This window comes from Hyperolius riggenbachi, chromosome 10 (genome assembly GCF_040937935.1).
Source record: "Hyperolius riggenbachi isolate aHypRig1 chromosome 10, aHypRig1.pri, whole genome shotgun sequence".
In the NCBI taxonomy this organism is placed as follows: domain Eukaryota; kingdom Metazoa; phylum Chordata; class Amphibia; order Anura; family Hyperoliidae; genus Hyperolius; species Hyperolius riggenbachi.
Window position 1 is genome coordinate 36,241,117 of NC_090655.1, and position 25,971 is coordinate 36,267,087.

At 46.2% G+C, this 25,971-nt stretch overlaps 1 protein-coding gene across 2 annotated transcripts in view; it reads left to right on the forward strand.

The window, feature by feature from the left end:
- Positions 1 to 634: 634 nt before the first annotated feature.
- LOC137536357 (hexokinase HKDC1-like) overlaps positions 635 to 25,971 on the forward strand; it is a 108,325-nt gene continuing 82,988 nt past the window's right edge. Inside the window, exons 1-5 of one of the 2 annotated variants that reach the window (XM_068258538.1) lie at positions 635 to 740; positions 17,223 to 17,385; positions 20,877 to 21,025; positions 23,406 to 23,522; positions 24,717 to 24,812. In XM_068258538.1, coding sequence (XP_068114639.1) covers positions 678 to 740; positions 17,223 to 17,385; positions 20,877 to 21,025; positions 23,406 to 23,522; positions 24,717 to 24,812 — 588 coding nt within the window. In that variant the 5' untranslated portion in view covers positions 635 to 677. Of the gene's footprint in view, positions 741 to 2,238; positions 2,299 to 17,222; positions 17,386 to 20,876; positions 21,026 to 23,405; positions 23,523 to 24,716; positions 24,813 to 25,971 lie in introns of those variants that run through there. The other variant, XM_068258539.1, reaches the window with a different exon arrangement.

Sequence of the window (25,971 nt, forward strand, 5' to 3'; positions counted from 1 at the left end):
AAAAAAAAATTTGTGGTAATAGGTTGTATTCTGTAAATAATCTTTAAGGGCTCAGCCACACTATAAGCGTTTACATTCCATTCGCGTTCATTAATCTCGGAAAAAAATCACTGCAATTTTTTGCGTTTGCGATCACGGCGATTTTGACGCGATTTTGACGCCATTTTAATGAAAGTGAATGGGAGCGATTTTTAAAAACCACTCTGAAAGCGCTAGTCAATCACAAAGTGCTCAGAAAAGTGCTTATAGTGTGGCTGAGCAAAGGAAAAATGCTGAGTTTCAGACCGCTTTAAATAAGACATTTGAAAGAAGGGAAAGCATTGGATTGGACACTGGAAGGAGTGTCACAAATAAGTCATTGAGAACATTTTATACGCCCATTTACTCCACATACTCCACCAGTTTCATTTTACTAACATTACTACAGATGGATAATGTAGTGTTGGGAAAATGAGGTATCACAGCTTAATCAATATCTACGTGCCGGCAATAAACCCTACCCAGGAAAAGATGTTAATGATTGAACCAATAGTGAATCATTGCAGCCTTTGCCTCGCCATTTCTGTCACTCCAGCAGAATGAGCGGCTTATAAACACTTCTACTCTCTCATTAGTAACAACGCCTTTTTTTTTCTCCTTTTCTCACTGGCGAGCGGCGAGGGGGCATATTTCCAGAAATGTTTGCTGTACATCTGATATCTTTTTGGTTCACGAAGCTAAAAGAGGATCAACTAAAAAAGGTGAGATTCTGTCATTATCAGTAAGGACCCTTTCACACGTTCTGAGTTGCGGAAAATCGCCGCATCCCGTCGCAGAAGCAGTGATAGCTGTATGGGGCTATCACATTGATCGTGGAGCGGCAGGTCCCGTTACAGTGACCCAAAAGCTGCAGTGTGTTGTACATGGTTAACCAGAAGTAAAGTATACTTTACAATACACTGTATGGTCGCACCACACATGCAGTAACGTGCAGGGTGACCTTTCCGGGACCGTTGCAGAAGCATCGCACCGCAACGGACATTTCAAGTGTGAGAGGGACCTTAAACTATTAATGGAATAAGTGCATGTCAATTGTATTTCTTTATAATGCATCACTTTTCTATGTACGCTATATTTGTGGGTGTATGGATACTGTAGATAGACTTATTTTTAGGTATCCTATAGGAATAAATGTTAAAGTAGCAAGGACAGCCATACTATCTCAGGAATAAAAACACATATATAAGTAGATAAATACTTGTTCTATTTACATATGTATTGTACTGTCCATGTTTTGATTTCAGTGAATTTTATATAGTAAATAAAGCGTAAATAAGGAGAAAACTGTTCCAGGCATGCTCCATCGTTACTGCCTCTACCTGAGACCAATGGCATTTCCTCCCTTAGTCCTTTTTTTTTTTTATCTTAGAAACTGCGCTGTCATATCTAGCTTGCTTTGTAAACACGTGAGCACAGCATAGATTGTATTTCTGCAGCTTCTCCAGAAGGTTGAGGTGCATTTCTCTTCTCATCCTCATGTCACACTGAACTGCCCTCAGCCAATCAGTGAGGAGCAGGAATGTGGGAGGGGAGTAGTAAGCTTCCCTCCCCCCAGCAATGTACCAGAATAGAGCCAGGCTGACTGAGGACTGGGGCACATTACAATAGCTTATTAAGCGCTAGTGATTTCAAAAGCTCTTCCTATTGCAATGCTATGGGGAATTTTTTACAAAATCACATCGCTCCAGTGAGAACACTCACATAGAACAACATTAGCAAGAGCTTTTAAAATCACAAAGTGGTCAGAAAAGCTCTTGTAGTGTACACCAGCCCTTAGATAAGATTCATTACAGCAGACACATTTATGATTATATTGGAATGCTTGCAATGCATTGGGGTAAATACTGTAAAGGGGCACTACAGCGAAAAACTGTAAAATTTAAAATATGTGCAAACATATACAAATAAGAAGTACATTTTTTCCAGAGTAAAATGAGCCATAAATTACTTTTCTCCTATATTGCTGTCACTTACAGTAGGTAGTAGAAACCCGACAGAAGTGACAGGTTTTGGACTAGTCCATCTCTTTATAGGGGATTCTCAGGGATATATTTATTTTCAAAAGCACTTAGTGAATGGCAGTTGGTTTGTCCAACTGCCAAAAAAACTGTGTAGCGAGCAGGGAAGCTGGCCAGCATCATTGTTTAAATCCTTTTTCAGGAATGTCTTTTTAAAGAATACAAGCCTTGCTGAGAATCCCCGATGAAGAGATGGACTAGTCCAAAACCTGTCTCTTCTGTCAGATTTCTACTGCCTACTGTAAGTGACAGCATTGTAGGAGAAAAATAATTTATGGCTCATTTTACTCTGGAAAAAAATGTACTTTTTATTTGTATATGTGTGCACATATTTTAAATTTTACAGTTTTTCGCTGTAGTGCCCCTTTAAGCTTTTGTGCAACTGCATTTCCTATCAGGGTGCAGTCCTGCTGGAGTAATTTGAGTGGTTTGCACAGTGGCGTAGCTAAGGAGCTGTGGGCCCCAGTGCAAGTTTTACAATGGGGCCCTCCAAGCACTCTATACATAACAATTAATACAGCGCACCAAAACCTGCCAGTGGCAACTACAGTGTCAGAGGTGCAAGTAGGGGATGTGGAGCAGTTTATTAATTATTACCACTATTCAAAGTATCTATAGAAGTGATTATTATGAGCACAGGACCAATAGAGAGCTAATAATGTAGTTAAGGGAGAGCCCTTTGGGCCCCGATGCGGTCGCAACCTCTGCAACCCCTATTGCTTTGCCCCTGGATTTGCAGTATTATTTTGTCAATGTGGTTGGGAGGTGATGGTGACATCGTCAAGCTCACCATTTTAACTACTTGCCGACTGCTCTACGCCAATTGGCGTGAGCAGTGCGGCAGCCCCAGTACCACTCCACACCGACTGGCGTGGACGGTCTTCTTTGTGGCTAGCAGGAGATCGCGTGCAGGCTGCGCGCGATCTCCTGCTTGGGGGCGGAGCTCCGCCCCACCTTCAGTCTCGGAGACTGTCAGACGTCGGTTTCGCCGTCTAATTACTTTGTACAGCGCTGCGATCTGCAGCAGCACTGTACTGGGGACAGCCGTGTGACACGGCTGTCCCCCTGGCCCACAAGAGAGCGATCAACTCTCATAGAGCCGATCGCGTGATTGGCTGGCTGGTGGGAGGGTCGGGAATGGGAAAAAAAATTGTAAAATAATAAATATTGCTAAAAGAAAAAAAAAACAAAATCAATGTGGGGGTGACCAGACCCCACCAACATGTGGGGGGAAAAGGAGAGGGGAGTCACTTGTGTGCTGTGTTGTGCGGTCCTGCAGCTTTGCCTTAAAGCTGCAGTGGCCCAATTAAGTAAAAATGGCCTGGTCACTAGGGGGGTTTAACACAGCGGTCCTGAAGTGGTTAAATATACGATGAAACTATTTTCAGAATTTTCCGTGACGCATGCCTTGCCTGTCATTATTTCCTGTGCATGTGCCGGGCGCTTGCAGACAGTTGAAAAGTGCTTGGCAGTGGGGTTGGAGCCTGTTACCAGCATTTATAACTAAGTGAGTCATAGCTGCCTGTTGGATACTGTATTTGGTTTGGCAGTTTCCTGCTGCTCAGTTAGGGCGGGTTTCCATTTGCGAAGTGATGCGAGTAAGGCTATGCAGCCGCATTGCATCACTTCCGCCGCCGGCCGCATCACTTCCGCATCTTCGATGCGGAAGTCTATTGAGGAGATGGGACATGGCTCCGCACACCATGCACGCAGTGGAAACTGCTCCACTGGCGTGCATGTGTTTCAGCACACCTGCGGTGCGATGCGGATATGTAGCCGAATCGCACCGCTCCTAGTGGAAACAAGCCCTTACTCTGTGTACTGTGGGTCATCTGCGGTCACAAGTGCTTCCATTCACTTGCATTAACCTGCTGGGCGTTCTGATTTCTCCCGATTTTTTTTTTTTAATATCAAGTCTTTTTAATGTCAAGTAGCTAGCCTAGCGCTAGCTACATGATTCTCCCCATCCAGCTCCTTCCCTCCCACCCTTCTGATCGCCGCCGGCGATCACGCCCATAAGGAAATCCCGTTCTGAACGGGATTTCCTTGAGGGCTTCCCCCCGTCGCCATGGCGGCGAACGGAGTGACGTCACAGGGACTCCCGATCCACCCCAAAGTGCAGGCTGGCGGCGATTGGCCAAGCTGCGCGCGGAGGGGGGGGGGGCCCTCTTTCGCGACGGGAAGCGGCGGATTGGCGGCGATCAGGTAGGACACGCAGCAAGCAAAGTGCTTGCTGCGTGTTTTAAAAAAAAATTATTCAAATCGGCCCAGCGGGGCCTGAGCGGTGCCCTCTAGCGTCTCCGGACGAGCACAGCTCTTCCAGAACGCTAGGGAGGTTAAAGGACCACTATAGTGACAAAAGTAAGTAGTTAAAATCTGACAGAATCTACAGGTTTTGGACTAGTCCTTCTCATGGGAAATCTCAAGGATTTCTTTGTTTTCAAAAGCATTTTCGGAATGGCAGTTGCTAAGTTAAACTGCTAAACAGCCTCCCTACTCACTTGCACACTATTTTTGCAGTTAGGCTTAGCAACTGCCGTTCAGGAAGTCCTTTTACATCTAATCAGATAGTTGCCCAGGAGACCAGAGGCTGAATTGTGTTTTCTAAAAGAGGCCTTGAGCCCTAATTCAGGCTTGTGGGGGTTTTCTTTAATGCATACAGCGTGAAATATATAATGATCTGAATGCAACACATTATGTGCTTTTTTTTTTTTGGTGTTGCATTGTAATGCTGCATTGCGACTTTAACATCGCATTACAACGCAACATCCCACTGTGACTATGCCCTTAAAGGACACCTGAAGCGAGAAAGATATGGAGGCTGCCATATTATTTCATTTTAGGCAATACCAGTTGCCTGGCTGCCTTACTGATCCTCTGCCTCTAATACCTGTAGCCATAGACCCTGAACACGCATGCAGCAGATCAGGTGTTTCTGACATTATTGTCAGATCTGACAAGATTAGCTGCGTGCTTGTTTCTGGTGTGATCCAGACACTACTGCAGCCAGATAGATCAGCAGGGCTGCCAGGGAACTGATATTGTTTAAAAGGAAATAAATATGCCAGCCTCCGTATACTCCTCTCTTCAGATTCCCTTTAATGCCGATTTTCATTAAAAAAAAAAAGTTCGGGGGCGCATGCGCGGCGCGAACGGAGCATGAAGTAGTTCCTGTAGCTCCGCTTTCAGGCTGCCACTCTTCAGCTAATAGCAGCATTTAATCAGCGACTGGACACCCCAAAACTGGCATAGAGCTTCACTGGTATGTCGCGGAGAGGAAAGGCGAAGAAGGAGCAAGAAAATCTCTCTCATTCGGCAGCCACACCTAAAACAAAGGCGACGGCGCCGCGCGCCACAAAAACCAACATGGCCGACGGTTCCCCGGCATCTCCTAAGCAATCCTCGCCTAAGACAGCCGCCCTTCCACAATCTCCTGCTACCATGGCGGCAAGCGGCTCGGGTCCTGCTCAGACCCCCTCCACAGACACCTTGCTGGCAGACATAACACGGGTCTTTAGAGCGGAGCTGAAAGAGGCTGTCCGAGACTTCACCATACAAATTAGAGAGCTGGGAGGACGTGTGGCAGATCTCGAGAAACAAACAGACGCCATTTCAGATGCCCTTGAGGAGGACAAGAACATCATAGATGACCAATCATCTAAAATTGAAACTCTTGAGCTAAAACTCGAAGATATGGAAAATAGGAGCAGACGGGCAAACATAAGAATCCGCGGCCTACCAGAATCCATAGAGGACCTGAAGCCAACTGCCCTGAATCTCTTCGGAGCTCTCCTCCCACAAATGGATCCATCATCCTTCCGCATGGTGAGGATACATAGAGCGCTGGCTAGACCGCGTAACAAAGATCTTCCCCGCGATGTCATACTAAAGTTTCAATACGAGGAAGTGCGAGACATAGTCCTGGAAGCAGCCCGCAACCTCACCGCCTTGCCGGGTGTCCCCGGCTCGGTTCAGCTGTATGCGGACCTGGCCTCCGCTACCATACAACGACGAAGGGCACTCAGACCAATCACCGCATCGCTCCAGAAGGCCTCCATCAAATACCGGTGGGGATTCCCATTCTCGCTCAGCTTTACCCACAGGGAGAAGCTTTACTCCGCCCGAAACCTAGAGGAAGCCCGCAGGCACCTAGAATCTGCTGGGATCCCGATAGAGCCGATCCCTCAAGAACCACTTACGCAAAGGGCCCCGCGACCCGCTCGTGTCTGGTCCACTCACAGCTCGAGAAAGCGAACATCACAAGCCTCCACTTCGGACGCTTGATTACAACGGAGACTACACGCTTGCTGTTGCCGGTGCCATACTGGCGTGAGTATGACACATAACACCTGGAACACTCTGCACTACTAGATAAAACCAACAGGCCACTATTATCTTTGCGGCTCAGCCTATTGCTTATAACTTTACCCCACAATCTCTTACACCCCAACAGAACACATACTGGATTTCACATATTTAAAGCTGAGCAGCACCATATCCCCTGGAACATTTGCCAACAGAGACCGAATGGACCTCCCTTTGAGGAAAAGACCAGGGCGAACGGTTTCTCCCACTTCTACCAAGCACGCGGAGGCTTGCATGCATCACACCCAAATGCATATAATCCCAATTGGCCTCATGCCCTCTAACTTGAGCTAGGGGTGTCCCCTAACTCTCTAACTTCCTCATAGCTATATAATACTAACTAATCTGTAGTGCAGAACTTTTATGTCATATGCCTAACAGCTAATTGCATTAGTAGTTTCCTTCTGTTATAAGAATTGGTTATTTTGCCCACTAGGTGGTGCCGTTGCACTTCACATGTTATATTAACAGTTATTTACATAGAGCTTACGATAAGTAAATAGATTAGAGTGGTGGCCTGAAATACCCAAAGTGCTGTCCCCCACTCGATGGAATGCACACTCAGAGCCTTATTAACTCTGTCTATGCAACCCATACCTGAAGGCGTTTTGCCTAAATCCGAGAACCAAGCGTTCTCGCTTTGTTATTATTTAGTTAATTTTCTTTTTTGTTGTTGTTATATGTATGGTACTACATCCTATAATACTGACACGCAGATGTACTGTGGTAACCTTTCAAGCCTTACACCACTAATATACCTTTTGCAAACATGCCGGGGCGGAGGAGGTACAATAGCGCTACCAAAAAGACTATATTACCCTAAACCCAATGTCCTCCTTTAAAATACTATCACACAATGTGAAAGGGCTCAACTCGCCAATAAAACGGAGGAAAGCATTTATAGATTATCAAAAATGCTCTCCAGACATTATCTGTCTGCAAGAGACCCACTTTACTAAAACTTCACACCCTAGATACTTCCACAATCATTTCCAGCGCTGTTTTGCCTCATCGGCCTCTAGCAAGCATAGAGGCGTTATAACCCTTTTACATAACGCCTTGCCCTTCAGGGTAGACAAAACAATAACTGACGATGATGGGACCTATATGATCCTTTATGGCTACATCCAAAATAACGAAATCTGCATAATTAACTCATATTCTCCACCTGAATCACCTCTCACCACTATTAAAACAATCCTCAAAAAACTTGAAGAATATCCTAAAGCTCAAATAATATGGGCAGGAGACTTCAACATAGCCCCCAACCCCGTGTTAGACAGGTCAACCTCCTCCTCTAGCCACAGACAAACCCAACAATCAAAAACTCTCCAAACTCTTATGGCCTCGCTCCATTTAGTTGACACCTGGAGAGAATACAACCCCCAATCTAGATCCTACACCTTCTTTTCGCACCCCCACAAAACCTACTCGCGCATAGATGTAATTTACATGTCATCATCCCTCATACCTAACCTGATATACTCTAGAACGCATATAAGCTCATGGTCAGATCACGATATGGTGGTGACAGCATGCACCTCCCCCTCTGTGCCCTTGACACGACCACCATGGAGACTGAATGAAAGTCTACTAACCTCCCCTGAAAACGAGCTAGACATTGAAGAAAAAATATCAGACTATTTTAGAACCAATGACTTACCATCAGTTAAGCCCTCAACAGTGTGGTTTGCACATAAAGCCACAATTAGAGGACAATTAATAAGGCTAGCTGCACAGCACAAAAGACATAAACTCGAACAGCAGTCAAATTTAGAATTCAAGCTCTCCAAACTAAAAATAGCTCATGCCCAAACCCCAACTATATACCTTCAAAGACAAATTGAATCGACTTTAGCCCAATTAAATATTAACCTATCTTCACGGACGGAAAGGGCACTTAGGTGGACGAGATCTAAACTCTACGCCCAATACAATAAACCTAACTCTTGGCTGGCCAAAAAACTTAGAGAAACTCAATACCTTAACAAAGTCCTGCAAATTCGAACTAAACAAGGCAACGTCTCTTCAGACCCCCTAAAAATCCATCAACAATTTGCTGAATATTACACTAGCCTATACGCCCAAAAACCTCCCGCCTTGCCTCATGCCCCACCAGCTTCCTACCTACAGCAGCTACCACTACCTCGCCTTAGACCTGAAAAAGCACAAGAACTCAGTCTCCCTATTAATGAAGATGAGTTAAGAAACGCAATTAAACGCCTTAAAAATGGCAAGGCCCCTGGGCCAGATGGCTACTCTGCCATATACTATAAGAAATTTAAAAATCATCTCATCCCACACCTCCTCAAATTTTTTAACTCTATCCTTCAGGGCAACACCCCCCCAACTGAATTCCTCCAATCAATGATTGCGGTAATCCCTAAACCCAATAGAGACCCTCTAGATGTGAAGAATTACCGCCCCATCTCACTTCTCAATTTAGATTACAAACTTTTTACGTCCATCCTTGTCACCAGATTAAACAAATTCCTATCCCCGCTAATACACAAGGACCAGGTGGGGTTCATCCCCTTGAGACAAGCGCCGGATAATGTGAGAAAAGTGGTGGGCCTTCTCCATGTCGCTAAAAAGCGAAAAGAGCCTGTAGCACTAGCTGCACTGGACATGGAGAAGGCCTTCGACACCATAGACTGGGACTACATGCTGCAGACCTTACAGAGGGCGGGTATTGGCGGAAACTTCCTACAGGCAATTCAGGGGTTATATTCCTATCCCACGGCCCACCTGAAACTACCATCTACCTCTCCCATTAACATCCCAATTAGAAGAGGCACGAGACAGGGATGCCCGCTCTCACCGGCGCTGTTCGCGTTGGTGATTGAGCCCCTGGCAGAAGAAATCAGACAATCTCCTGACATACAAGGAATAAAAATAGCTAATAAAACCTACAAAGCAAGCCTCTTTGCAGACGACCTGCTTCTCACACTCACCTCGCCACACACATCAATCCCCAACTTATTGACCTTAGTAAAACATTTTGGAACCATATCTGGTCTCCAACTTAATGTAGCCAAAACAGAAATCCTCTTTGCCAATCTTCCACACACCCAGGCAGAACGCTTGACATCCTCACTAGGCCTCACCCTACAACGCAAATATATCACATACCTAGGCATTAAGATCTCTGCAGACCCAAATGACCTATATGACCTGAACTATAAGCCTATGATTTCACAGCTACTTAGAGACTTATTAAAATGGAACCTTCCGAATATCTCTTGGACAGGTAGAATACAAGCAGTTCGCATGAACCTCCTTCCCCGCCTATTATATCTATTTCGCACTCTTCCAATCCTAGTTACCCAACAAAAGCTCAGGGCCCTACAAAATGCTATTTTCAAATTCATTAACAATAATAAGAGAAGTCGCATAAATCAAACCCTAATGTATCTCAATAGGACAAAGGGTGGGCTTGGTGTCCCTAACCTTGTAGTATACTATAGGGCTGCCCAGATAGCACAACTTGCGCAGATCCACTCTAAATTTAACGCACCACTTTGGGCACAAATCGAAACTGACCTCTTAGAACCATTCACACTACCAGCACTACAATGGTCCCTGACGCCCCTACCTACCTCAATAAAGCACAATTCTCCCTTATCAGCTCACTCCCTGTCCATATGGCGATCTGCTAGATATAAAAAAGAACTACAAACAAAGATCCCCTTATCTCTCCCACTGTTTGGCAATCCTATGTTTTTACCAGGACTAGACCCTAAAGCCTTTGGGTGGTGGAAAGCGAAACAAATCACTCACCTAAAGCACCTTGTTGTAAATGATAGGATTCCCTCATGGGAACAATTCAAGTCCAAACTTGAACCGCCTCCGTCTGAGCACTTCGCTGCTATGCAGCTATACCACTTTCTACTATCCATGGGACTAAAGGGGTCCTCTGTTCCCCAACGCTCGCCATATGAGGCATGGTGTGACCTTAGACCCTTAGAAGGAGGCCTTATATCTCTACTATATTCCATTCTCTCACAGCCCCCCCAACCCCAGAAGCTTAAACCTATGATAGCTTGGGAATTAGACCTGGGAATCACCCTTACTCCAGAAAGATGGTCTAAATGCTGTACTACTTTGTCCAAGGGAAGCAATTATTATTCTCACATTGAAACAAACTATAAACTCCTCCACCGAGCATACATCACCCCTTCCAGATTGCATGGAATTGATCCCTCTAAAACAAATCTCTGCTACCGAAATTGCGGAAGAGTTGGAGACGTGGCGCACATATGGTGGTTCTGCCGAAAGGTCCAGAAATTCTGGGCCAAAATTACCTCAATAATTAGCACTGCGTTACAAACATCCTTAAGCCCTGACCCAGCCCTTCTACTGTTTGGGGACAAGCCCCCGAAATGGAAACACCCCTCACATAGACTGGCGCAGCATATTGCTAAAGCAGCCAGATCACATATTGCCCGCCAATGGCAGCAACCAATACTCTCAGTGCAAATGGTAGATAAAATCTTGCTGGACATTTTAATCTCCGAGCGTTTACTTGCTATTACCAATGACACCTTTGACACTTTTATGAAAACTTGGCAGCCATGGATGAACGCTTCCACTCTGTTGGGCCTCCGTTCCTGTGCATTCACAATTTAAACTCGCAAATCATTTACTATTTCCAGTTCTGCTCTGGTTACCTTATTTACTATGTACAAATGTACCGTACGCCTACTGTATATGTAGTACCAACATCTCTGTTCACAATATGTTCTGTTTTCTCTAGCTGTAGCCCCCTTAGGGGCAACACTTTAAAGCTGTACAATATTTTACTGCTTCTATATTTTAATAAAAATGTTTGAAACTAAAAAAAAAAAGTTCAACCAGGAGTTGAAAACGTAATTCCTAAACCCATATCCCTCATTTTAAATATCCTTCTTTTCCATATAAAAGTGAAATATGTTTTTAATTTTAACATGAATTTTGGTAAAAGGTCTTAAAGTGAATGGGAACCGCTTTTAATAAAATGAGAGAGATACTTACCCAAGGAGAGGGAAGGCTCTGGGTCCTATAGAGCCTTCCGGCTCCTCTCCTGGTCCCCTCGTTCCAGTGCTGGCTCGCCCGGTAGCAGTATTTGACTAAATTAGTGAAATACTGCTTTACCCGGCTGAAGGAGGCTTCAGAAGTCTTCAGGGAGCCCGAGTGCTCCTGAAGAAGGGCGGCCCTGTACTGCGCCTGCGCAAGCATGCTCTCTTGCACGCTCACGCCTGTGCAGTATGAAGCCACACGTCTTCGGGAGGACACGGCTCCTGAAGACTTCCAAATACCCTTTCGGTGGGGGATTGAAACAGGTGAGGGGGGAGCCAGCACAGGATAGAGGGCACCGAGAGAGGAGACGGAAGGCTCTATATGACCCAGAGCCTTCCCTCTCCTTAGGTAAGTGTTTGCTTCATTTTTTTTTTTAAATGCGGTTCCCATTCACTTTAAAGTGGATTTTCACCCTTCCCTCCTATAAAATATAGGTTATGTCTTGGTTACTAACCAAACACTAGCAAGGAAATGCGCAGATGAGGGGCAGAATATCAGAGGGATGTAACTTGGTCACTTGATGTTTGAGCCTGTTTCCACAAGGGGCGATTTGCTGCGTTTCCCCTCTGTTATTAGTGGCACAGTGATGATGAATGTGTGGTACATGCATACTGCGTGGCCACTCCCATAGGCCTGAAGAACACCATTTACATCACACAATTGGCCTGATGCACTAACTTGCGGTAATATTGCTTTACACAGACAGTGCAAACTTACTTCCGGCAGCAAGTGTAGTGAGTTATGCTATTAGCATGACCCTCAGTACTCGAGCAGCAAGACCGTTGTTAGGGTAATGTGAGTAACAAACGAGCGTTACCGTTAGTAACGCTCATTACCGCAGCAACGGTTGCACTACTCTGGTTCCCCAGGTCACACTAATAGCCATGTGTGTCCTTCTGTCCCCCGCTCCTCCCATGTTCTCCTCCGCTTCCCCGTGTATCATTGTAAGCAGCGGCAGCACGGCTCACCTCATCCAGTAACAGAGACCTCTCCTCTCTTTCATAGTGCCGGCTTCTGCTGATGATGCGATCAGCCTCAGCCGACACTAGGGGAGCAGTGAGGGAGAGGTCTCTGATCACCACTGGAGCTGATGGAGGAGGTGTAATTATACACAAGGGAGTAGGGGAAACAAGGGGGAGAGAAGGGGACACATGCGGTATAAGGGGAACACAATAATTGTAGGAGAACATCTACAAGATGCTCCTGGACCATGGACGCACCAGGTTTACTATATTTTCCCCCTGGTTTTTCCCCTTGCATCTTATAGTGCCAAAAAGTATGACAACATTTTTCCTAAGTTTTCTCCCAGGAGAAAAGTTGCCAAGGGCCTGGAGAAAGACCAGGGGTGAAGTGATTGGTAGCCTCCACCAAATCTTACCAAAAGAAGCCAGGTGGTCATGAATGGTGGGCACAAAGTTGTTACTTGCCTATAGCTCCATTTCACCAGAATCCATCTCTGGCGACACGCCTCTACAGCCTTGGCCCTACAATGTTACCAGATGATTCAAGTCCCGATCTCTGCCGGTGACATGCTTCATACCTGTGTATAATTTAATTAACTATGTACATAGTTGCTGTGTCATATCCTTTGTCTGTGTGTGTGTGTCTGGTCAGACAATTATCTGTCATTTTATGGCTACCGGGCTGTATATACTGAAAGTTCCAGGATAGGGCCGCAGCCTGGAATAATAGCATGAAGAGCTTGTAAACCTCAGAATAAGAAAACTGGAATAGCAAGTTCCAGTTCCAATCAATATATTGGCTGCCTTTTCTGTTTTCAGAGCACAGATTGTTGCATTTGGACAATGAGAATGAGCTCTGTTAGACAATAATTTAATAAAGGTAAACATAGTATTTTTATCTGCCTTAAAGAGAATCTGAAGCCTCCACAAAACACTGTTTTTACTTTACAATCCTGTTAAGCATTAATGCCCTACCTGAAACGCCGTATCCCCGCGGCTGAACACTCAATAAATCCCCCCTAAAATCCCGGGGCAAAAATCCACGACTTTCCAGGTCGTGTATTTTGATACCTGGGGGAGGCAAAGCTTTGGGCTGTAGCTCTGCCTCCAGTCCAATCAATCTGCGCTGATCGCCGCCTCTCCCCGCCCCTTTCATTGAAAGAAGACTGAGGGGCGGAGATCCACGCAGATTTATTGGACTGGAGGCAGAGCTACTGACCAAAGCTCTGCCTCTACACGGAAGGAGCCCCGAATCTTCCCCAGGAGATTTCGGGGGGATTAATTGGGAGTTCAGCCGCGGGGATACGGCGTTTCAGGTAGGGCATTAATGCTTAACAAGATTGTAAAGTAAAAACAGTGTTTTGGGGAGGCTTCAGACTCTCTTTAAAGAGAGTCTGAAGCGAGAATAAATCTCGCTTCAGAACTCATATATAGCAGACGCTAAACCGCCGCTATCCCGCGGCTTAACGAGGGTCCCTGTCCCCCCAAATTCCCTCCGTAATGCGGGGGAGCGCTTCCTGGTTGGGGCAGGGCTAACCGCCGCAGCCCTGCCCCACGCGTGTCTGTCAGCGCGTATCTCCGCCTCTCCCCCGCCCCTCTCAGTCTTCCTTCACTGAGAGGGGCGGGGGAGAGGCGGCGATGCGCGGCTGATAGACGCGAATGGAGGCAGGGCTGCAGCCGTTAGCCCTGCCTCCAGGAGCGACCAAGCCTGCGACCAAGTGTCGCAGTGGGGGGTTTGGGGGTGAAGGGACCCCCGTTTAGCGGCACGTGCCCCTGCTAACTATGAGCTCTGAAGCGAGATTTATTCTCGCTTCAGAGTCTCTTTAAAGAGTTTGGATCATGACACCAGGCTTGCTCTCCACAGATTATTCACGAGTAACCACGGTGGTTACTCGTGATTCAAATTAGCTCTAATTGCCGCAGCTGAGCGGCTAGATGCGGCGGGGTTAATTGCCCAGAACGCTGCTCTCCGCCCAGCATTTCAACGAGGTGCAAGCGTCTGAATGGACACGTTGCAAGCCTCGCTATGGAGCACTTCCTCCTTCCGGCTTGAAGGATGAAGTGCTCCATAGCGAGGCTTGCAAGGCGTCCATTCGAACGCTTGCACCTCGTTGAAACGCTGGGCAGAGAGCGGCATTCTGGGTAATTAACCCCACCGCATCTAGCTGCTCAGCTGCGTCAATTAGAGCTAATTTGAATCAAGAGTAACCACCGTGGTTACTTGTGATTAATCCGTGGAGAACAAGCCTGCATGACACTTCATGCCTGGCTGAGACAAGTCTACCATTGTTCACAGGAAACCATGTTCTAAGCCTGGCACATCACTGGTCTTGGCCTAGCTAACCGAGGGGCTAGACGCAGTGCTTTTCCCTAATGGGTGCTACAAGAACCAGGTGAACCAAGCACCCGCTTGGGGCCTCACCCATGGCAGGGGCCGCTCATGCTGCCAAGGCCGCCCTGTCTGTGACACGTATGGCTGTAACTGTCACCCCCTCATTCACACAGACCTCAGATTAACGGCAATGCGAACAGAGGGGAGAGCGGCACAGTGACCATGGGGTACACTTCAGATACAGAAGTGAGGTCATTGCTCACTTCCTACATGTGAAATGTGTCACATGGTTACTGTGCGCTGCTCTGTTCTCTGCAAGCCGCTGCTGATCTTCAGGTCTATGACTGTTGGGGGGGAGGGGAGAGGCAGCAGGAAGCTACATATCCCCACTGACATGAATGCCCTACATATGGTGTGTGTGTGGGGGGGGGGGGGGAGGGAGAGGCTACATATTCCCACTTACACGAATGCCCTATGGGGGGGGGAGGCAGCAGGGAGCTACATATCCCCACTGATACGAATGCCCCATATATGGTGTGTGGGGGGGGGGGGGGGAGGATGCAGCAGGGGTTGAGGTATGCCTTTGGCAACCTGTCCTGGGGTGACTAACTATACTGAGGATACAACTTGGCTACCTATAATAGGGGTGACACCTTTGCTACCTATACTGAAGGTATACCTAAACTGTTAGGCTTCATCTTTTTCTTTTTTTTTTCTTTTTTTTTCTTTTCTTTTTTCTTTTTTTTTTTTTGAAGGGGTGGGGGGCACCTTTGGCTATCTATTATTACAAGAGAAGTTGCTGCTGACTGGAAGGAAAGCTACAAATAATGTGCTGCTTGAGGCCACGAAAACCTTAGCAGCACCCCATGTTCCCTAACCAGCTCTCACAGTCAGAGGTCATAGTTTTGGATTGTATGTAATTTTTATGGAGACTGTCTGCAGCTTTGAAATGAGCCAATAAAATGCTCTTCCTCAGGGCCATTTTAACCGAAGGCATTGCAGGCAATGGTAATACATAGGGCCATTGGTCATACATCTATGTATCACAAATTCCCTCCCACTGCATGTGCAGCCCTCTCTCCTGTGTAATATCCAGGTACAACAGCCCTCATCCCGTTCCATGTGCAGCCCTCTCTTCCATGTGTAACATCCATGTATTGTAGGCCCTCTCCCATTCCATGTGCAGCCCTCTCTCCTGTGTAATATCCATGTACAGCAGCCCCTCTCCCATTCCATGTGCAGCTCTCTCTTCCATGTATAATATCCATGTACAGCAGCCCCTCTCCCATTCCATGTGCAGCCCTCTCTCCTGTGTAATATCCATGTACAACAGCCCTCATCCCGTTCCATGCGCAGCACTCTCTTTTGCGTAAAATATCCATGTACAGCAGCCCCTCTCCCATTCCATGGGCAGCCCTCTCTCCTGTGTAATATCCATGTACAGCAGCCCCTCTCCCATTCCATGTGCAGCCCTCTCTTCCATGTATAATATCCATGTACAGCAGCCCCTCTCCCATTCCATGTGCAGCCCTCTCTTCCATGTATAATATCCATGTACAGCAGCCCCTCTCCCATTCCATGTGCAGCCCTCGCTCCTGTGCAATATTCATGTACAACAGCCCTCATCCCGTTCCATGTGCAGCACTCTCTTTCGCGTAAAATGTCTATGTACAGCAGCCCCTCTCCCATTCCATGTGCAGCACTCTCTTCCATGTATAATATCCATGTACAGCAGCCCCTCTCCCATTCCATGTGCAGCTCTCTCTTCCATGTGTAATATCCATGTACAGCAGCCCCTCTCCCATTCCATGTGCAGCCCTCTCTCCTGTGTAATATCCATGTACAACAGCCCTCATCCCGTTCCATGTGCAGCACTCTCTTTTGCGTAAAATATCCATGTACAGCAGCCCCTCTCCCATTCCATGGGCAGCCCTCTCTTCCGTATGTAATATCAATGTACAGCAGCCCCCTCCCATTCCATGTGCAGCCCTCTGTTCCATGTACAATATCCATGTACAGCACCCCTTTTCCCATTCCATGTGCAGCCCTCTGTTCCATGTATAATATCCATGTACAGCAGCCCCTCTCCCATTCCATGTGCAGCCCTCTGTTCCATGTGCAATATCCATGTACAGCAGCCCCTCCCATTCCATGTGCAGCACTCTCTTCCATGTGTATCATCCATGTACAGCAGCCCCTCTCCCATTCCATGTGCAGCCCCCTCTCCCATGTGTATCATCCATGTACTGCAGCGCTCCTCCCATTCCATGTGCAGCCCACTCTTCCATGTATAATATCCATGTACAGCAGCCCCTCTCCCATTCCATGTGCAGCCCTCTCTTCCATGTATAATATCCATGTACAGCAGCCCCTCTCCCATTTCATGTGCAGCCCTCTCTTTCACGTGTAATATCCATGTACAGCAACTTTTTCTTGTGCTTTTTGCAGGTTGATCGGTTTCTGTACCACATGCGTCTGCCAGATGAAACTTTACTGGACATCATGGCTCGCTTCAGTGCTGAGATGGAGAAAGGCCTGAAGAGAGATACAAACCCAACTGCAGCAGTGAAGATGTTGCCAACCTATGTCCGGTCAACTCCTGATGGATCCGGTAGGTGGTTTTCTTATCTCTTGTATTTATGAAACACAGGCCCATCTTGCAAGAGCCATGAAACAAGTGTGGACATCGTAATCTTCACACCCATAACAAGAGTAGTCACAAAAACAACCGATATGAAGGATAGGCCCATTTTTCAGAGAAAGTAAAGTAGTAGTTGGGGGCCCCCCTTACAGCTCTGGGACCCAGAGGCGGGACAAGGTCCTCCAGCACCCAAGGCTGAGACACCAAAGTGCGCCCCTCCATCCCTGCCGCCCCAGCCATCACACACTGATTGCTATTAGACTAAAAGGCGCCACAGGGCCCACAACCTCCCCAACACCTTAATATGTAGTTATCTGGCTTGCAGTCACTGCCATTTATCCCCTTTTCTGATTTCTTTCTGCTTCAAACACAATTAAGAATGACAGCTGAATGAATTGTGCGCCCCCTCCTACACTGCGCACTGAGGCTGGAGCCTCTCCAGCCTATGCCTCGGCCCGGCCCTGCTGGGACCCCTGCATTTGCAGTGGCTGCTCCCCTGTAGTAACAACTCAAGTAACATTTATATATTAGTGTTGAATGTCAAGTGCAAGTTACAAACCAAAAGTGAAAGAAAAAACAGATACTTAACCTAAGAAAAGGGTAGACTCCAGATTGTCCAGAGGCTACCACAATAACACAAACCTGCTCAAGAATAAGCGGTTCTTCTTACTGCACAGGTGTACTTGCGCATGTGCAGTAGACATCTGATCTGCATGCTTGTTTAGGGTCTATGGTTTTAAGTAATAGAGGCAAAGGATCAGCAGGACAGCCAGGCAACATGCATTATTTAAAAGGAAATAAACATGTCAGTCATCGTATCCCTTCATTGAAGCCTAACCACCCCTTTCCCTAATGCCTCTGACCCCTCCATATTGATGCCCAAACCTATCCTTAAAGGACAACCGAGGTGACATGTGACACGATGAGATAGACATGTGTATGTACAGTGCCAAGCTTATTAATAACTATGCTGTGTTCCTTTTTTATTCCCTGCCTGAAAGATTTAATAATCAGCTATACAAGTGACAGTTTTTGTTCAGGTCGGGACTGGGTTGGACTATAGTGTAACCCTCACTGATAAGAAATTATAGCCATAAAACACTTTCCTGTCGGTAAATTGCTTCTGAGAGCAGGAAAGAGATAAAAAGGGTCATTAGTTCATAGATTTGAGCTCTGGCATAGTTCATTCCGTGTATCATTGAGTAGAGACAATAAAAAAGTAGAAATGCAAAAGGTAGATTTAAATATAAAATAAAACTCTGGGATATCCTAAAAAGTATTTTTTGGAGGGGGAGGATCGATACAATTGTTTATCTTATCAGCTTATTTTCACCTCGGATGTCCTTTAATTACAGGCACTGACTTCAGTAACCCTAACCATTGTTATTAGTGCACCAATAATGATACTTGTGCCAATGCAACAGTATAATACCTGTTCCAAACTGAGATCTTGCACTAAAATTACCTTTTTCATTTAAACCTGCCATAGTCATTGCAATGGAATCTCATGTTCCCTGTTGGTATTTTTATATATGTTTCACTATGAGAAATACAACACGAAACGTGAGTCTCCATGGAGTTGGGAAACTGCATAGTAATTCTACCTGCAGTTACTCAAGTCACAAATATATTTTAGGCAGATGGCTCTTTTTACTCCAAGTTTTAATCCGTGCGTAATGTGTTAGTCTATTTAATTTGGCAGTCTAAATTTGAAGGAACAAGCAGGGAGATCGCTCCAAACCTAGCTTTACCGGTGGTGCCTGGCAAGCCCTCCACAGGGCCAGATTTCTGGGAAGGCCACAAAGTCCATGGCCTTGGGCACTAAAATCAGATGAACTCAGAAGGGCAGCAGGACTTGGAGAGATAAAAGGTCACATGTCAAAGTAAATCATCTCTCCTGGCTGGTCCACAGCGCAGCCGCCCTGCTTTGCTCTGAAGCCTGAATTCCAAAGTTACCGACTATTGCATTTCCCTTACTCCCTTGCTACAGTGCTCTGCTGTTGCCTGAGGATCACGTCCTCTGTATGATGGATATGCAAGCTGCTGTGAGAAGTGGCAGGGGTTTACATTAGAGAGCAGACAGAATTTATTTATGTTCGGTGAGTTTTAGTTTCCTTTCCCCCTCCACTCCACTTGTCAGATCAACTCCAGTGCTGTGAATGACATTCTTATCTAACCCTAAATTTATGACTTTTTTTTCTTGGTAGTCGGGGATGTTTTATGGCAGCAGTATGACTAAGGACATGTGTGTCTGAGATGCGTCAGCTTCCTTTCTGTCTGTTGGATATGCTAAATAAAAGAACCGCAAGGGCCGATCCTTGATTGGGTCAATCGCACAGAGTCAGAAACTCGGTCTCGCTGTCGCTTTGCACATAGATGCCCATATGTGGATTCGCAATCTATGAACCGACTAGCTGAGAGGAGCGTTCTGTCTCCAAAGAATTCACCACACACATGCAATTCAAATGCTTGCCACCACGTGCGAGTCAGCGCACGACTGTAACTATTTTAACACACTGAGAACACTGTAACTTAAAGAGAATCTGTACTCTAAAATTCTTACAATGAAAAGCATACCATTCTATTCATTATGTTCTTCTGCGCCCCTCTTTGCTGCTTCTGCCACTCCCTGCTGCAATCCTGGCTTGTAATTGCCAGTTTTAGGCAGTATTTACAAACAAAAAACATGGCTGCAAACCAGCATGTGATAGGCTGAGAGAAGCTCAGTCTGTGACTCATACAGAGCATGCAGGGGGCGTGGAGAGGGTGTGTATAACTTCTACCTATCACAGCAGAGCAGCACAATCCTGCCTGAGCTGACAAAGGAAAGAAGATTAGATTATATAACAGAGATAATACAGCCACTGTGCAGCTAGGAAAGGCTGCAGTAAGACTGTACAGTAACTTGTTCCTATCACAGCAGAGGCAGCCACTTCCTCCCTGGGTCGACAAAGTTTGACAAAGAAAAGAAGATTAGATATATTAGAGACAGTGCAACTAGAAAAAAGGCAGCAGTAATCCAGACCACATTAGAACAGGTATAGGAACTTATAGGATAGAAGAAATAAGGCTGAAAATTTTGTTACAGAGTCTCTTTAACCCTTAGCTGTATGCAGGGATCGGCGCCAGATCTGTCTCTGTGCCCGATTCAAGAATACGGGTTGTAGATACAAAATACTATAGGACACAAGGTAACGCTTTTAGAGGAGTAAGTACGATTGTGTATGTTCAGGAACAGGTCATAACCGTAAAAGTTTCTGGATTTTATTTTACCATGGTGTGCTGCAGGCATCCTCACTGAATCTACATTTGGAGTTGTCAGTTGCAGTTGTAGCCTGCAAAACCTGTCAACCGAACTTTTTCATATCCCAATTTTACCTTACTGTTTTTGCAGATAGATTCAACATTATGGTGTTTATTAATGATCTTCGTTTCATTGATCGCTGTGATGTGTATTGCAGAAAAGGGAGACTTCCTTGCCCTTGATCTAGGTGGATCCAAGTTTAGAGTCTTGAGGGTCAAAGTGTCTGAAGATGGGACACAGAATGTGAAAATGGACAGTCAGTTCTACCCAACGCCCAGCGAAATCATTACTGGAAGTAAAACAGAAGTAAGTTGGGCCACCAGAGTTCGTTCTGCTTACAAGCATCTTTTTATTGCATATATAAATCAGCCACAAGCTTAGCCATCAACAGATGCTGTGAAAGCCATTGATATTCATATCACGTTTGCATCAGGCAACAAAAAGTCTAGAACCGTCCCTGCTCACTAACACACACGTTTCTGGCAGGTACCCGCACTGCATATCAAACACTGTCAGGCATGGTAATATAAATGCTGCCATTCATTTGCATTAATTTTCAGCTGGGAGGTGCTCGGTGGCCAGCAGATGGGGGGGCCGACATGCCTCGCAAGCACACAATTTAACCTGCCATGACACCTGTCAAATGGTGGGGTAAGGTAAGCAGCAAGTAAACAGTCTGTTCTTAAAGGAAATGTGTTTGACAAAGGCAGTGCAGGTAAGTATAAGTAGGGATAGTCAATGAGATGCAGACAGGGCTGGTCTTAGGTTTCACAGCGCCCTGAGCGAAACCTGATTTTTGTGCCCCTCCCCCCTTCATCCTCTTCACGCATGCGCGCACACACACGCACACTCACACACATGCACAGGCCCATATGCAATTCACCTTTTCTCCTGAGAGATCTCCTAGGGCAGCGGTTCCCAACCTTTTTGACGTTGTGACACAAATGCTCAGATCTCCGTGACACGTCACATATGTATAATAGAAAAAAATACTATTAATGACCACGAATGGAGTGAAAGGGTGCATTATCCTGAACACTTAAAAATAAAAGCTAGAACCTTTTAGGAATTTTATTAAAAATAATCACTGGGACATTTAGCCCCCCCCCCCCCCCCCATTTAGAATGATAGCAGAGCACTGACAATTTGAACCACGCGTTATAGCCGCAATGTGCCCTCCCAAAAAAACGCCCTCAGACTCAGTATAGGTAGGTAGCCAGGTATAGGTGCCCCCAGTATAGGATCTCATGTGTAGGTAGCCCTCAATATAGGTTGCCAAGCATAGGTGCCTCCAGTATAGGAATTCAGTTGAAGTTCTCCATCCCCCCCATAGGTAGCCAGGCGTAGGTGCCTCCAGTGTAGGTAGCCAGGTTTTAGTGCCCTAAGTAAAGGTAGCCAGCTATAGGTGCCCCCAGTATAGGAAATCAGGTGTAGGTGCCCTCAGTATAGGCAAGCAGCTATAGGCGCCCCCTTGGAAGCCGGCGCCCTAAGCGACTGCTCCGGTCGCTCAGGTCAAAGGCCGGCTATGGATGCAGACAAATTTTGAGTTGCAGGATTATGCAAAGTTTGTATGCAAATTTTTGCAGCTTGAAAGTGGACCAATAGAAATTAAACTCAGCAGGATTTGATTGGTTTGCATATTTGCATAATCCTGAAGTAGAAGAACCTGAGCAAGTTTGACAACACCCAAGCTAAGATAACCAGATGACTGGGTCAGAGCATCTGTGAATCAGCAAGACATCTGGGTTGTACCCAATATACGTTGCTAAACACCCACTGTGATTTTCATCCTCTCATCCCTGGACCTGAACATAGATGACCCAAGCATTCTCAATAGTAATCTACTGTAGGTGTTAACCAGGTGAGAGGGAACATTTTGGAACAATCATAACAATCCTGTTAACACACACATATCTACAACCACATTTTAATGTCCAGCGGAAACATGAGCCATTCAGCTCTCTATGGTACATGCACAGAGCTGGGTTGGATACCACTGAGGGAGCACAGAGAATAACATATGCGGGCTGGACTGTCCGTCCCAACCAGCCTACCCATTTATTTTTCGGCATATAAGATGCTCCGGACCATAAAACGCACCTAGGTTTAGAGGGCAGAAAAATGGGAAAAAATACTAATCTTGGTGCATTCATGGTCCAGGAGCGTCTGGTAGATGTTCTCCCCTAATTATTCTGTCCCCCTTGTACCTCATGTGTCCCCAATGTGTCCTCCTTCTGTCTCCCATGTGTCCCCTTCTGTCTCCCATGTGTCCCCCTTCTGTCTCCCATGTGTCCCCCTTCTGTCTCCCATGTGTCCCCCTTCTGTCTCCCATGTGTCCCCCTTCTGTCTCCCATGTCTCCTCCGCTCCCCTTGAATAAACGAAAGCAGCGGCAGCACAGCTCACCTAACTTATTGGAGCCCATTGCGATCAGAGATCTCTCCTCTTCTTCCCTGCTCAACTAGTGCCGGCTTTTGCTGCTGATGTGATCAGCACAACCTGGCACTAGGGGAGCAGTGATAGATAGGAGAGGTCTCTAATCACTGCGGGCTCCAATGGATTAGGTGAGCCATTGACAACTGTCTGAATCCATCTCTTTAATAATCAGTCAAGTAGCTCAGTAGGTATCACTGATGTATAAAACAGGTCACTAAACTAATTGGATTGGTACATGTCATGTGATTACAGCTTTTTGACTTCGTTGTTGACTGCTTGGGAGACTTCATGAAGAAGAGACAGATAACTGAAAAACTCCCTCTCGGCTTCACCTTCTCTTTTCCATGCAAGCAGACCAAACTGGACGAGGTAAAATATATGCAAAAGAGATCATCTGATGAAGGAGACAATTTATATAGACAAATATACATTTACTGATATCAAATATTGGGGTTATGGGTCGACCTACCTAAAAAAATGAATACTGTACCAACTTCAGTATTGGAACCATCTGCATATTTTCTAAACTTCCCCCATCCTCCTTGACCTCGCTGTGTCAGCACTGGGACCCTCTGAACATATTTGACAAGCCTTGTCAAATATCTTCTTGTGACCACCCTACCACTCGTGGCCGCATTGCGCAGGTGCAAGTACGTTCCATGCCTGCGCAGTAGCATGCAGCCACTTGTGCACAGCTTTTTCCTCTGTGCACCAGCGGCTTTGTGCTTCTGTACTCGTACATGAACAGGAACATGGGCGGCAAAATGTAGGAGGCGGCATGTGGAAAAACAGGGCCACCTGGCGCCTTGCCTCTGCTCTCCCGCCTACCTTCCTGGCACATATAAACCTCCTCATCCACACATCCCCGAATCCTTGTTCTCATTCGACTGGTGGCACCTGCCGCCCTTCCCTATGACATCATAAGCAGGTGAAGTGTTGATATATGCCTCTTATCGAGGCATGCAACTGTGAAACCCCATCACTGTTGATAGATCACCATGGCCAGAGGTCAGAGGGGAAGCTTTGGCACGCGACCAATCAGGCAGGGTGCTGACCCCATATCGGCCAATCACAGCCCCCCGCTGCTCCTTTTGCAAACTGGTGCCGATGGTCTTGCGGGCGGGACCATGACACCGTCATTGGGTCAGTCACTGCACTTGATCAGTAGAAGTGACATCTGATAGGGCACTGCTACTGATCTAGTGCAGTGACTGGCCCAGTGAAAATAGGAAGTGAAAATCAGAATCGCAATTTGTAGTGTAAAGGAAGCCTCATTGGGATTGTTTACACTTAAATGCGAATACTGCATGAAGGAAAAACATACAACTCTGCAGCATAATTTTGCACACCGTGTGTGTTTTCTCATTGACAGTCATTCAGCTACTGTGGCATGCATTGTAATGCAGACAAAGGTGCTTAGTGTTTGAATAACTGTGGAAAGACGTCATTTAACCCTTAGGATATAGTCTGACCCCTGGTGGAGATTCCAATGTAATAATAATATTTGTATTGAATTCTGATCTCCCATACTGCTGCTTAACTATCATGTTTATTCTGTTTCAGGGCGTCTTGGTTAATTGGACAAAGGACTATAAGGTGCGAGGGGTGCAGGAACCAGATGTAATGGGCACACTTCGCAAGACCCTGAAGAAGAAAAATGTATGTTCTTACCTCTCTAATAGGAACAGTTATACTGTATAAATATAGTGATCTATGCCTTTGTTTATCTAATAATTTATTATTGTGATTGAAAACTTGCTACCTGCTATAGCTCTAGAACAGTCACATGATCCACTCAGCAGCCAATGGATAAAGTTACGTTAAAACCAAGCACACCATTGTTTTTCGTGTGAAATTCCCAATAGGTTTGATGTGTCACATGACCCTCTTCCACTTGAAAAAACAAAAGTTGGATTCAAAATGGCCGACTTCAAAATGACCGCCATGGTCACCACCCATCTTGAAAAGGTTCCTCCCTCACATATACTAATGTGCCACAAACAGGAAGGTTTTTTCTTTTCTAAAGTGAATTTTCATTGAAAATTTTCAATGATACAACAATAACAAACCAACAATCCCGAACCCACCACCCTCACAAAGATTCCCCAAGGCCTATCACATTAACTTACCGTATTTTTCGGACTATAAGACGCTCCGGACTATAAGACGCACCTAGGTTTAGAGGGCAAAATTCAGGAAAAAAAAAGAAAAAGTTAAACCTGGTGCATCTATGCTGCAGGGGCATCTTATGGACCTTTTCCCCAAAAACTTTATCTCACTACGCTACACTTTATTAACCCATGCTGCCCCACCAGCCCCCCTACACTTCACTAACCTCTGATGCCCCCTCCCCCCAGTTACACTGCACTACACTAGACTAACTCCTGATTCCCACTAGCTACACTACATAACACTACACTATAATGCCCCCTCTACTACATTACACTAACCTTTCCCCTTCGGTATGGTCAGCTCTATTTGGTGGGTCATCCTGTGCCCCTTAACCTGGTTTCTGGCTGCAGGCATTATGTGGGGCACAAAGCAACTGAAGTTAATGGTAATTATCACTACCTGTGTCTGGCTGCCTGGGCAGTGTCATCATCATCCTGGCTGTGGGGAATGACAGCGATCTCCTCAGGTGCGCTATGCTGGCATCCTCAGTGTGGGCAAGACTGGATTAGCGCGGCCTCACTCTTCCTCTTTACCGCACATTTCCTGCGTCTCAGCACGTGGCACTTTGAGCTGGTGCGGGCAGCTGACATCCCGGAAGGAGTGCGGGTGGAAAATGATGAGCTCCGCAGTGGGTTTGGCGGTAGGT